This window comes from Microtus oregoni, unplaced genomic scaffold, assembly GCF_018167655.1.
Source record: "Microtus oregoni isolate MIOR12 unplaced genomic scaffold, Mior012 000020F_ref0000438, whole genome shotgun sequence".
NCBI lineage: Eukaryota > Metazoa > Chordata > Mammalia > Rodentia > Cricetidae > Microtus > Microtus oregoni.
Window position 1 is genome coordinate 36,078,532 of NW_024543079.1, and position 12,542 is coordinate 36,091,073.

General features: G+C 50.9%; 1 protein-coding gene across 7 annotated transcripts; it reads right to left on the minus strand.

Annotated features, from left to right (window-relative positions):
- Positions 1 to 254: 254 nt before the first annotated feature.
- Positions 255 to 12,301, minus strand: Mavs (mitochondrial antiviral signaling protein). 7 transcript variants are annotated; one of them, XM_041670879.1, is made up of 7 exons: positions 12,249 to 12,301; positions 8,947 to 9,127; positions 7,360 to 7,537; positions 6,208 to 6,356; positions 5,095 to 5,320; positions 2,535 to 3,022; positions 255 to 1,825 (listed from the first exon to the last, which is right to left on the minus strand). In XM_041670879.1, exons 2-7 carry the CDS (start codon positions 9,061 to 9,063, stop codon positions 1,394 to 1,396), a joined length of 1,590 nt encoding a protein of 529 aa, XP_041526813.1. In that variant the 5' UTR covers positions 9,064 to 9,127; positions 12,249 to 12,301; the 3' UTR covers positions 255 to 1,393. The 7 variants fall into 7 exon arrangements, with proteins under 7 accessions (XP_041526813.1, XP_041526814.1, XP_041526816.1 ...); XM_041670880.1 differs by having other exon boundaries at positions 8,947 to 9,094; positions 12,249 to 12,276; XM_041670882.1 differs by lacking the exon at positions 12,249 to 12,301 and adding an exon at positions 12,017 to 12,242 and having other exon boundaries at positions 5,182 to 5,320; positions 8,947 to 9,094.
- Between the last annotated feature and the right edge of the window lie 241 nt (positions 12,302 to 12,542).

Genomic DNA, 12,542 nt, shown 5'->3' on the forward strand with positions numbered 1-12,542 from the left:
GCTGTCCTGGAACTCGCTCTGTAGACCAGGCTGGCTTTGAACTCATAGAGATCTGCCTGCCTCTGCCTCCTGAGTGATGGGATTAAAGGTGTGTGCTTCGCTGTATGTCTGATGTAGATGTAACTAAACTTCTTGCCCATGGAGGAAAGAATATGCAGCCCTTATCTCTAACTGTGCAGTCAAAAGCCCTAGCACCTTTCCATTTGAAAGTGATAACATGTATCCAACCCCTAAGAAATACAGAACTCAAAAGATTTGCACACATAAACTTTTTTTTAATTTATCTTGATAAAATTAGAACCTATTAGCACATATGTATGCATATTCGCCCCATTTCACACATGGGAAAATTAAGGCACAGAGGTTTATTCCTTGTCAGAGATCTCAGCGCCAGAGAGACATAGAAACACTATGTAGGCCAAGGCTGTCCTCTTAAAGACAAAGACTGTGCCATTACAAACCTGAACTCTGCCTCTCAAGCTCACCTTAGTTCGACCAGGCTGGGCAGGAGGGTAAGTACTTGGTGGTCATACCCTCTGGGCTAGGCATTATATAAATATCTATATCCTCCAGTCTCAGAAGAGCCCAGTAAAAGCAAGAGCTGCTCACTGTCTACCCTGGGAAAAAGACTAGAGAAGCCAAACATCGGCTAATGCCAGAGAAAGAATGGAACTGAAATCCAAGCCCAGCCAAGCTCCGCCCACTAGGTGTTCCATCAGCCAGTGTAGGAAGCCAAAGAGAATGGAGACCAGGAGGGAAAATGTGAAGAGGAGGGGGTAAGGAGGCTAGAGGAGGGCTCCCAGGGTCTTCCTCAGGCCTGGCAGCTGCTTCTGGTTTTCTTGGAGTCCATAGGGAACCACGTGACCTTCCCTTCGGGAAGCCTGCCTGTGGAGGGGGTAGAGAGACAGAGGATTCAAAGCTCCCTACAGACCAGCCACTCTGCTACTCCCAGGCTCTGGTGCCAAGGCCTTAGGCCGGACTGCTGGTGGAAGGCACAAGATGTTATGGGAGTTCTCACCAATACACCTGTGCTTGTGTTTCAAAGAGCCTGGGCAGGACGAGGGGCACCATCAACAGAGTGACACCTCCTGATCTTCAGGCTTGGGCCAAGAGGGATGAGGCTGATGGGGACACCTGCTTAGAAGCACATAGCATGAGATCCTAAACTGCCGTGTGGCCAGGTCAGAAGTGGTGGAGCTAACCCAGTGCCTCAAATACCTAAAGACCAAAAGATGGCATGAACTAGGATGGAAAGAGTCTCTCCCCTACCCCAGAGGACGGAGCGCTTGAAGGAATCACCATCTCTAGGTTCCCCTAACTCAGCCTCTACCAGCCCGAGCCTAGAGAACATGCTTGACGGAACTGAGCAAGTGAGTGACACACAGCTGAGGCCTCACTGGGCCAGGCGCCTACTACGGTACAGCATCACTGCCAGGAATGCGGCCAAGAGTGCACTGGTTGCTCCAAGCCACTTAGCCCAGGATACTGAACTGGCACAAAGCTCTTCTTTCTCTTCTGGGGGCTCCTGGGTGGCTTGTGGCCCAGGGCTTCCTTCCAGGAGGTCAGCACTGGGGCTCTCATCCACCTGGATCCTAAAGGACGAATACTCATTCTCTTCCGGCCCATGATTGAGTCCTGAGCCGAAGGAGCTGCTGGAGCTGATGGCAAGGTCCAGAGAACAGCCTGAGAATGGCTCATCCACCTGGGACACCAGCACACCTGGTTTGCTCATCTCAGTCGTGGAGCGCAAGCTCCTGAAGCTGCTATCTGGTCCGGGCAGGTTGCCTCTAGTGGTGCCTGTGGTTGCTGGAGGCTCTAGGGTCTCCTGGAAACACAAGGAGAGTGGTGGAAGGAGTTCAGGTGACAGGAAGACAAGCTAGGTTGTGTGGTCAGGGCATGAACTTGCATCCCATAATAGCTGAAATCACCCTCTCTTGGGGAGTCAACACACAGCTGGGAAGGAAGTGACCAAGGCAGCCCTCTCCCACTCCCTGAGCTGCTGTGAGCGTCACTGTTAGGGAGCCCTTGCTGGGGTGTGACAGATCTTGCACTATTTGGGCCCAAGAGCAACAAGGCAGCCACAAGATCCAAAGGTCTGTGACTTTGGTTCCTTCAGATAAACAGGGAAAGTGGCTATATGCGTCACTGGGTTGGAGTAGCTGCTCCAAGACAGATGCCTGAGACCACTGCCCAATGAAGAACAGCGCACATGAGCCACCAAGTTCATTCCTCACTACTTCATCTATAAAGTGGTACTGCTCAAAGCCCCAAATGAGTTAATATACACGTCAGTGGGGGTGGTCTCATGCCCCACCCTGCTGAAGGTCTATGCTAAGAAGTTCTCATGACTACCATTCCTCCTGCAAAACAAGGGGTAAGGGCTGGACGAGGCTTGAACACACCAGCACCTTGGAGAACACCTTGAAGAACCAGACCAGAGACAGCACAAGACTAAAAGGGTCAGAGGGTGGAGCAGAGGGTCAGCTGTCTTGGCAAAGTGGACTAAGTCACTACTAGGAGGAAGAAAGACTCACCTTGGCTTTGCTGCTGCTCATGTTAGGTGGCATTATGTTGGCAGGTGCTTTGGCCACACTAGCAGGCACTTTGGATGGCATTGCGCCAGCATATGCTGAGTTGATGGGTAACTTTGATGGTGCTGTATTGGTGAGCACAGAAGAGGGCACTGCAGCAGTGGGCTTTGAACTGATCGGCAACTTGGAGGATAGTTTGGAAGACACAGTAGTTGTTGTTACCAATTTGGTAGAAGGCACTGAGCTGGTAGTTATAGAATTGGTGAGTTCTCCCCCATCAGTGCTGAGACAGGGGGCAGCCATGGCCTGGTCACCAGCTCCCTTTGCATAAGCCAATTCAGTGGAAGGGGGAGACAAGGAGGTATCAGAAGATGGAACAGATCCCGTGGCCCCAAGCATGTGGCTTGTCCTACGAGTAGTACGTGGAAGGGGCTGGAAGGAGACAGTGGGAGACACAGGTCCATGCTGCGGTATGGGAATGGAGTCAACACCTTCAGGTAGGGAGACAGAAACAGAAACAAACTCAAAGGACTGTTTTGTGTTGAGGGCTAGAGAAAGGTCCCCCGGCCCTTGGTTACACTGTCCCTGCCATTTCTGGTCTCCCAATTTTGGCTCATGGGGAAGATTCTTGCCCTCAGTCCTTGACAAAGAGCCCTAGTCTGTCCTATCACCAAAATAAAATGGCCTCTACTTTCATTCACATCCAAAAGCTTGATGCGTGTTATAAATTATTCTTTTTTCCTTCCACCCTGGACACCTGTCTCTTGCCCCACTTCTGCCTCTTCTCCCTGAGACATTCCCCTCACTGCTGTCCCCCGCTACCTTCCAGCAGGAGCAGTCCTGAATCAGGGCAGGGGACAGCAGGACGGCCCAATAGAACCACTAACACCAGTCAATCAAACCACAGGTTTATGCCCCCAGGCATAAAGACCCAGGAAGAGAGCCTGATCTGGGGAATCCGGAAGTAGCAGGTAGTAACATCCATAAAGCTGATGACACGAGACCCTGCACAGAACTCTCAGGATACACATGCCAAGGCTGACGAACATCAGAAGTGATGTCTGCTGTCTCACACTAAACCTAACAAAATCTCCTGGCACGGGATCACAAACATACTACAAACGAAGTGCCCTCTGCCCCCATGGTTCACAGCAGTATTTCCTGAGAAATGTCTTGTGACAAGCTGACATTACAAAGCACAAATGGTTGACCGAGGGCTGTTTGGGGATGAAAGGAGTCGGGAGCACTAAGATGATTTTCCCCAACCTTTAACTGTTTACACAGCAATTCCAGGGTATCAAGGGCTGACCAGGCACCAGTGACAAACAGAACAGAATCAGGAAAGCAGAGGTGAGCCGTTCTAGACTGGAAAGCCAGGGTGGACCGAGTACAGTCCTGGGGGGAGCGACAGGTTCTGATCCGACTGACGACTCCTCTGGAGCTGAAACACTTCAATGATTTCCTGGGGTCTTGGTTACTTTTCTATGGCTATGACAACACCATGACCAAGACAACTTATAGAAGAAATCACTTAATTTGGGGCGCATAGTTCCAGGGGGTTAGAGTCCATGACTATCACAGTGGGGAGCATGGCAGCAGGCAGGCATGGTGTTGGAACAGTAGCTGAGAGCTTACGTGTGATCCACAAGCATGAGGGAGAGAGAGAGAGCTAACTGGGGATGGCATGAGCTTTTGAAACCTCTAAGCCTGCCAGGCAGTGGTGGACACCTTTAATCCCAGTACTCGGGAGGCAGAAGCAGGTTGATTTCTGTGAGTTCGAGGCCAGCCTGGTCTACAAGAGCTAGTTCCAGGACAGGCTCCAAAGCCACAGAAAACCCTGTCTCGAAAAACAAAACAAAAAAAAAAACCCAAACAAACAAACAAACAAAAAAACCCAAACAAACTTCTAAGCCCACCTCTTCCTAGTTCTTTCTACATGGTTCCACCAGCTAGGGACTAGGTACTTAGATATATGAGCTTGCAGGAGCCATTCTGATTGTAGCCACCACAGCTGGGAACTAGAGCTCTCCTTGTGCATAGCAGGGTTTCAGAGCTCCCTCATCAGCTAGTCCTATGCTATCCTCCCATCTTCAGCCCTTTTGCCTGAGTGCAGAAATGGCCCTAACTCTCTCTCGCGCATAGCACACCTACACAACAAGCACAGTCCCCAGTGCAACTGTACTAGTTTATCCGTTCTTGGAATCTGGGCTGACCTTATTACTTTTTTGACCACAAAACACAGCAGGAGTAATGAGGCCAGTTTTGAGCCTATACCTCACAGCCCTGCCTCTCTTTTATCCAGAGTCTTGCCCTGACGGCATGGGATAGGTTTGCATGCTAGAGGATGAGAGAGGCACCAGTCAACGGACAGCAGCAGAGCATATGTGTATGTCAGGGAATGCATGGGAGGAAGTCAACAAGACCAGAAGACCTACCCAGCTGAGCCATGTGCTAATAAATGACTGTGTTTGAAGCTGCTGCTACTCTACTCACGCATGCACACATGTACACATGCACACACGAACACAGATGCATGCTCTCTGACGTGCATCTTTATTCCTACCCTGCATCCTGTCCGAGGAAGGCCAAGTGGTAACTGTAACCCTCCCCTTCCCTTGGGAGGTCTGAGGGTACCACTTTCTATGCATACTTGCTGTGGATGTACCACCCCGTTCTGGTTCTTGACCATGATGCTCTCTGGAGGGCTGAGGACTAAGAGCTTGTAGGTTGGGCGAGGGCATCAGAGAGTCACCCGTCCCGAAGCTGGCCTGTGGGACTTGCTCTGAGTTCTGCAACAGAGGAAATGGTAATAAAGAAATTGTTTCTTCCAAGAGCTGACAAATCTTTATAAAGAACAGCAGATATTTATAATGCATCTCCTATAGGCCTCAGCTCCTGTTCCCAGGACCCTGGGAACCCTTGCCTTGCTTCTGGTCATAGGTAACATGTACATACCATGGGGTAACTGATCAATAATATACTTACTTGCCTAATATGTCTTGAGTTCCTAGTGCCTACTTGGTTTTGTTGTTGCTGTTACTGTTTTTGTTTATTTCTTTCAGATAGGGTCTTTTGTATCTCACCCTAGCCTTGAACTTACTATGTAGCTAAAGATAACTTCTGGTCTACCTGCTTCTCCTCTGCATTAGGTTTATAGTTGTGTGTCATCATGCCCAGTTTAAATGGTGCTGAAAATGAACTCAGGGCTGTGTGTATACTAGGCAAGAACTCCACCAATTGAGAGCTACATCCAGCCTCCCAGGATGACCTCAAATGCTTTAGAAAAACAAAAACTGGGGGGCTGGAGAGATGGCTCAGTGGTTAAGAGCACTGGCTGCTCTTCCAGAGGTCCTGAGTTCAATTCCCAGCACCCACATGGTGACTCACATCTATCTATAATGAGATCTGGTACCCACTTCTGGCCTGCAAAACGCTGTATACATAATATATAAATAAAATCTTTAAATAAACAAAAACAGGCCGGGCTATGGTGGCGCACAATTTTAATCCCAGCACTCGGGAGGCAGAGGCAGGCAGATCTCTGTGAGTTTGAAGTCAGGCTGCTGCAAGAGCGAGTTCCAGGACAGGATCCAGAGCTACAGAGAAACCCTGTCTCGAAAAACAAAAATCAAACAAACAAAAAGCAGCAAGCTTGAAGTGGACTGTGAGAGCCTACCTCTCCTGGGGACCTTGGTGGCTGGGTGTCCTGGACAGGCCTGGGATAGCCTGATTTCTCTTGGTAGCCATTGTCAGGAATGCTGTGGCCTGGAGCAGTGCCAGGAATTGCTGGTGACTCCAGTGGCACTAGGGAGCGGAGTGAAGTCCCTAAAGGACAAAGACATAGTGATGTCCAGAAAGAATCACAAGTGTCCTGGTTATTACCAGACCTGGAAGCTCTGGGGCGTCTCGTCTCCCTTAAATAACTCCGAAAACTGACCTGATGTGGGGTGAAAGCATCACTGAGGAGGGGTGGGGGAAGAGCAGCTGGAGAAGACAGGAAAGGTGGCAAGAGAGATGGGGGGCACGAGCCCAGCCACACTGCCGGTGGTCACTCCTCTCTGTCCCAAGGCTTTCCCTCACAGCTGTCATCCTCAACTGACCCTTGCCACAGCCCAACTAGGACCCCACCACAGTCATCATCTCTATTTGAGAGAGCACTGTTGACTTCCACAGATGAAGACACCAACTTGGAAAGAAGGGAGGAAAAGGGAAAGAAAAGCAAACACGTGTGTTCAAGATTGGCTTGACTTTTCTTTCTGGATCTTCTCTTTGGGGACAACTACCAACACCGCCTCCCCCACCCCACCACATGACTTGGCAGGGACATTAAGAGGAATTAAGGAACAACTGGGCAGCTGGGTGTTGGGCTTAGAAACCAGGATGTTCTCAGAGAAACCTTGGGGAGGGAAAGAGAAATGAAGAGTGGGGTGAGCGATTGGGTGTTGACTCTGCACTCTCCATTGTAGAGAAAGGAGACAGGACAGAAAACGAGGACCAAGTAGGGAGGCAAACATCAGAGCTACAAAACTGGCAGCAGGTGCCTTGGGCCGGGCATAGGGGAGGCATGAAACCCCAGCTAACACTCAAGGCATCACCCTGGGGTGTCTATCCACTGCAGCCATACATGAGGAATGTGGCCATCAGCCTCACTGTGACTGACTAAGAAATTAAGGGATATGGCCAAAGGGACACAGCTAGTGAGTGGCTCAGCTGGATTAAACCCAGGTATATCCTATGATGGAGAGCGATGGAGACAGAAAGGCAGGAGGTACAAGGTGAAGGAAGAGGGAGACGGGGCCCAGGAAGGAGGCAAGGGCAGGATGCTCACCAGGAGGCAGGTAGCTCTGATACACTCGAGTCACTTGCTCAGCCAGCCTAGGCAGCTCACAAAGTCTCAGGGCCCGGATGAAGACCTCTACCCAGCCAACCCGACGCTGGAGCTTATGGAAGAGGTCCCAGAGTGTGTCCCGGTTCCCTAGTTGCTTGTAGGACGCCCGCAGTTGATCCTGGAAGACAGCACAGCCGCTCTGCTCAGGCCAGGTGGCCTAGCCTTTTCTCCACTCAGACGAGAGCTACTGCAAAGGGGACGCTAAGAAAGCCACAAGAGGAAGGCAGCTACCTGAAACTAGGTGAGAGTCAGGACAAGGTCAGGGCGGTAGCCCACGTATGGAATGAGGAAGCACAATCAACTATCAAGGCAGCTGCCAGGAAAAGGTGATGGCCATGTTTAGGTTTGCAGGCATTGTCCCATTAAACGCTATGATCATTCCTACTTTACGGATGAAGAGGCAGAGGCTTAGCAGAAGCAAAGCAGCAAAGGGGGCAAAGCTTGAATCAGGCAGCTACTGAAGCAAAGGGAAGAGTGAGTAAGTTGATAAGGAAAAGGGGCCCAGCAACAATGGGATGAAAAGGGGCAGAGAAGAAAAGGGAGGGGACCAAGAATGGGAAGCCAGGCAGGCAAGAGTAGAAATACAACAGCAGCTGTAGTTTTTTTTTTTTTAATTATTCATGGGGATTCCCACTTGAAAACGATCAATCAGCTTGTTAGTCTCAACACTGGGGAGGCTGAAGTAGGAGGATTACGGGTTTGACACCAGACTGGGCCATGTAGGACGACCTTGTTTGAAGAAAGAGAAAGGAGGAAAGAGGACAGGAAGGGAGAGGAGGAGGAAGAAAACTTGGTAGAGGAGGAGGAAGAAAACTTGGTAGAGGATTAGGAGGAAGTGAAGAAGAGAGAAACAAGTGACAAACCACAAGAAATATTTACTACACACTAGATGGCAGCGTGAGGCCAGTAGAGTCTCCGGAGTGCCCAGCCCTACACTGTAACACTGTCTGCACAGGAGACTGCACAGAAAACAACAGCACTCGGGAGACCCCAACAGCATACAGGCAGCTGCTGGGAGCACAGCAGCCTATGCCATCTGAGAAGAGTCCAAATATAAACCACTTCACTGGCTGGTGAGAGCAGGAGCCCGCAGTAAGTCGTGGTGGTGGAGTCCTCAGAACTGACACTCCAGACTCTATCCCAAGATAAGATCCTAGGAGAGAACGAATCAGAACCAAGTAGGACCAAGATCCAAGAACAGGCAAAGAGAAGGTTCTGAAAAATTAGGGAGCCAGAGCCTGGAAACCTGCCGATCTGGAGTCAAGTTCTTGAGTGCAACATAAAAACAAAAGGAAATCAACAATGTTAGGAAAGCCACCGTTAATACACTTGATCTGACAGTCAGAAAAGCAGGGCAGGCAGCAGCCTCAGAGGCCTTGGTCTGGGAGAAGGGCTGGGAGAGGATGAAAAGCAGGGCAGGCAGCAGCCTCAGAGGCCTTGGTCTGGGAGAAGGGCTGGGAGAGGATGAACTTGGATGAGATGGCCCTGTGCTCAGAGCACTGGCCAGCTGCAGTTTCCCTAGCTCACCTGGTCACTGGGTGTGAGGCAGGACAGGTAAGGCAGGATCTCCAAAACGTCAACACAGCAAAAGTTGCTGTGGTTGTCCCGGATATACTTATAGGTCTTCTCTTCAGCAAATGTCATGGCTGCTCAGCTTCTGGAGTGGACTCCGGCCCTGGGAAGGATGGGATGGACTGACAGAGATGGACTGGAAGAAAGATCACACAGGGCAACAAGTTGGCAGAGGGTCGGAGGAAGGCAATTCTTTCTCAGCTTTTAGAATCTTTGCTTTTTTTTTTTTAACTTCCTTGCTTCTTTTTTTTAAAAAAGATTTCCTTTATTAACTTAAAAAAATTATGTGTATGTGTGGGTATGAGCATGGATATGTGCATAAGGGAAGGAGCCTGGGGAGGCCAGAAGAGGGCGTTGGAACTAGAGTGACAGGCAGTCGTAAGCTGCCAGACGTGGGTGCCAGGATCTGAACTCTAGTCCTCTGAATAGCAGTGCACTCTCCTAAGTACTGAGCCACCTCTCCAGCCCCAAGATTTATTTATATTTTATATGCGTGGGTGTTTTGCCTGCATGTACGTCTATGCACCACATGCCTTCAGAGGCCAGCAGATGGCATCCCATCCTCTGGAACTGAGTTACAAATGGTCGTGAAATGCAATCTGGCTGCTGGGACTCAAATCCAGACCTCTGAAAGAGCAGCCAGTGTTCTTAACCACTGAGCCTTCTCTCCAGTCCCCTTAAGCTTAAATTCTTATTCACTTACTATTGTACGTGTATGGTGGGTGTGTGAGTGTGTGCACATAGTCACAAGCGTACACACAAAAAGCAGAGGACAGTTTCTGAGTTGATTCTCCCCTTCCGTTTTGGGTTCATCAGGCTAACACAGCAAGCACTTTTACCGGCTGAGCCATTTCACTCACCCTAAATGTAAACCTTTTTTATTGCCCGAGATAGGGTTTTTCTGTAGCTTTGGAGCTTGTCCTGGAACTAGCTCTTGTAAACTAGACTGGATTCAAACTCACAGAGATCCTCCTGCCTCTGCTCCTGCCACCACCGCCGGGCCCTGAGTGTAAACATTTAAAGTGCCTTAAATGCAAGCAAGCATTACTTATGCAGCATCCTCCCCATCAGGGCTAAGAAAGGCAAGGTCTATGTGCCCTCCACATGCATCCAACCTATGTGCTATGGAGTGGAAGCGGTCACAGGTCAGTTAGCACATCCCCAGATGAGACAATGGGACAGAAGTCCAGGAGGAAATGCCCTGTTTGAACTGAGTGCTCAAGGAAGGCCCTCTGATTGATAGCATCTAAACTGTGCGGTCCTTCACTGTGAAAAGAGTTCTAAGCAGAATGCAAAGCAGATGCAAACGTTTAAGATGTGTTTCTCCACTGATGACAACTTATGCTGGAGAGGTTGTGGGGAAAAGGAAACACTTCTGCATTGCTGGTGGGAATGCAAGCTGGTACAACCCCTTTGGATGTCAGTGTGGCGATTTTTCAGAAAATTAGGAAACAACCTTCCTCAAGATCCAGTAGTACCACTTTTGAGTATATATCCAAAAGATGCTCAATCATGCCACAAAGACATGTGCTCAACTATGTTCATAGCAGCTTTGTTTGTCATAGCCAGAACCTAGAAACAACCTAAATGCCCCTCGATTGAAGAGTGGGGCTGGGCAGCTATGTTCCTGGTGCTTTGTGTACACGGGAGGTGGGGGAAAAGAACAAAACTTTGTTTCTTGGAAGCTGGGGCAGGGGAGGTGCCACCGCCTACACTAGGAAGTCAGGGAGAAGTCACAGAAAGCCAGCAGCACTTCAGAGCTCCACTGTGACAAGGTCAACTTGTTGCTGGATTCCAAGAGTATTGTTCAAAAGAGAAGAGAGGGCGAGAAGGGGGAGCCAGGTGCTCTTTATTGAGTATGGGGCCTCTGGGAGACAGCGTAGCTGCTCCAGGTGCAGACCCCGGCCACACGTGAGAGGAAATACCAGTTCTGCCTAGTGACCCATGGCTCACGATATCACGGGCACTGCTAACTACCAAATGCTACATTCCTTTGGAGAGCCACAGATAGAAGGTTAGGAGATCAGGGAGGTAAGATTAGGGTCTGTTGAGCCTCCGGGAGATGAAAAGAGAGTTCTGGGGCAGACAGGCTGGTGAAACCTTGGCCCCTCCTTTCCCAGATCACCTAGAAAGATATGACGAGGGACTCAAACTAGCAATTTTCTGCAGTCCGGCCACCAGCCTGAAGGCACAGATGGGGGCATGGAGCCCCCCCAAAAGCAGAGGAGCCTCACATTTGTTCTCTTGAAGGTTCGCTGTTACCAGGAGCAGCCTAGAGTTCTTTCAGCTAGTCCTCTGACACAATCACAAGCAAGAAGGAAGTGATACTATACTGACCCTGTGGGATTTGAACCCAGACTTTTTGCCGTGGACTAACAGAGGAGAGAGGCCCCGCAGGAGAGTCACAAAGTCTATCTTTATGTCAAGGTCACTGCCTGGGGACGCTTCTACAGGGTGAGAAGATGCGGCATTTAGGCTCTCTGAAGCATAAATCTCTCAGACACGGCTGGCACTAATGCAACCCTCACTGACATTCACCTGAGTTCAGAGATCAAGGCCAAACGCCCTTCAGGTTTTGAAAGCTTGACGGTATCCAAAGAACATTTTTTTCTTTCCTTTGTTTTCATCCTTTTCCTCAAACGTCTTTCCCATCTCAGAGAAAAGAAGATGGCAGGGGTATTCTGGACAGCAAAGCTTCCGACCTGACTTCCACGGAGTTTCCGACTGGCTCACGGAAAGAAATATCCACGCTCCCGAGGGACACGTCTCCTGGCCTCAAACTAGATTCCCGGCGGGGCCCAGGTCTCCAAGTGCAGGGAGGCTGTTTTGAACAGGTGTCACTGCCCACAACTGTCCAGACCCGGGATCAGACCGTACTCCGGGCTGGCAGGCCTACTCTCTGGCGCGACTGCCACAGGTCGTTGCGCGCAGCCAGGCCTCGTTGGAGTCATCAGGGCCAGGGAGAGGCAGGGAGCACGCCGAGGTTCCTCCTGTCCAGCCCGGGCAAACGCTCTGCACCACCTACCTGCTCACTAAAGGTGCCGGACGCGGCTCGAGGAACTCCCAGGGTCCCGAATCCGAGTGGGGCGGGACGCGCTCTCCCATAATCCCGTCGGGAGCCTCCCCGACCCCGCGTGCCCTGGCCCGGGGCGCTCCCGCGGATTCCGCGCCGCACTGGGCTCCGGCCAAGGCCCCCTCCCTGAAGGGCAAAGGTGAGCACTGAGCCGTGAAAACCCACTCCCGGGCTGCGAACTTACCGAGAGGAAACCAGACTAATCAACAGGTTGACCCGCGTACGACCGTGCAGAACCCTCCCAGAGCAAGAGGGCGGGGCGGGGAGAGCCGCGCGCCCATTGGCCAGGGCGCGGGGAGGAGCTAGGAAGGGGTGGGGCCGGAAACTCTGCCATTGGCTGGGCAGGGTCTGGACTGGATGGAAGTAAGGTTGCTGGTTGGGTAGGAAGGTCCTGAGCCGAGGAGGGCCAGCCCGGTCGTGGGGGCCTTTGGATGCGTCCCTAGTTCATGAGCCGCTGCTCTAGCTGCTAGTGCTCCAT

What these genes read in the sequence shown, in the direction of transcription:
- Mavs (XM_041670879.1), bottom strand. Translation starts at nt 9,063, where the DNA reads ATGACATTTGCTGAAGAGAAGACCTATAAGTATATCCGGGACAACCAC. An exon ending in TCAGAGCTACCTGCCTCCTG is followed by an intron (nt 6,357 to 7,359) that starts GTGAGCATCCTG and finishes TTTGTCCTTTAG; the next exon opens with GGACTTCACTCCGCTCCCTA. An exon ending in TGAGCAGCAGCAAAGCCAAG is followed by an intron (nt 1,826 to 2,534) that starts GTGAGTCTTTCT and finishes TTGTGTTTCCAG; the next exon opens with GAGACCCTAGAGCCTCCAGC.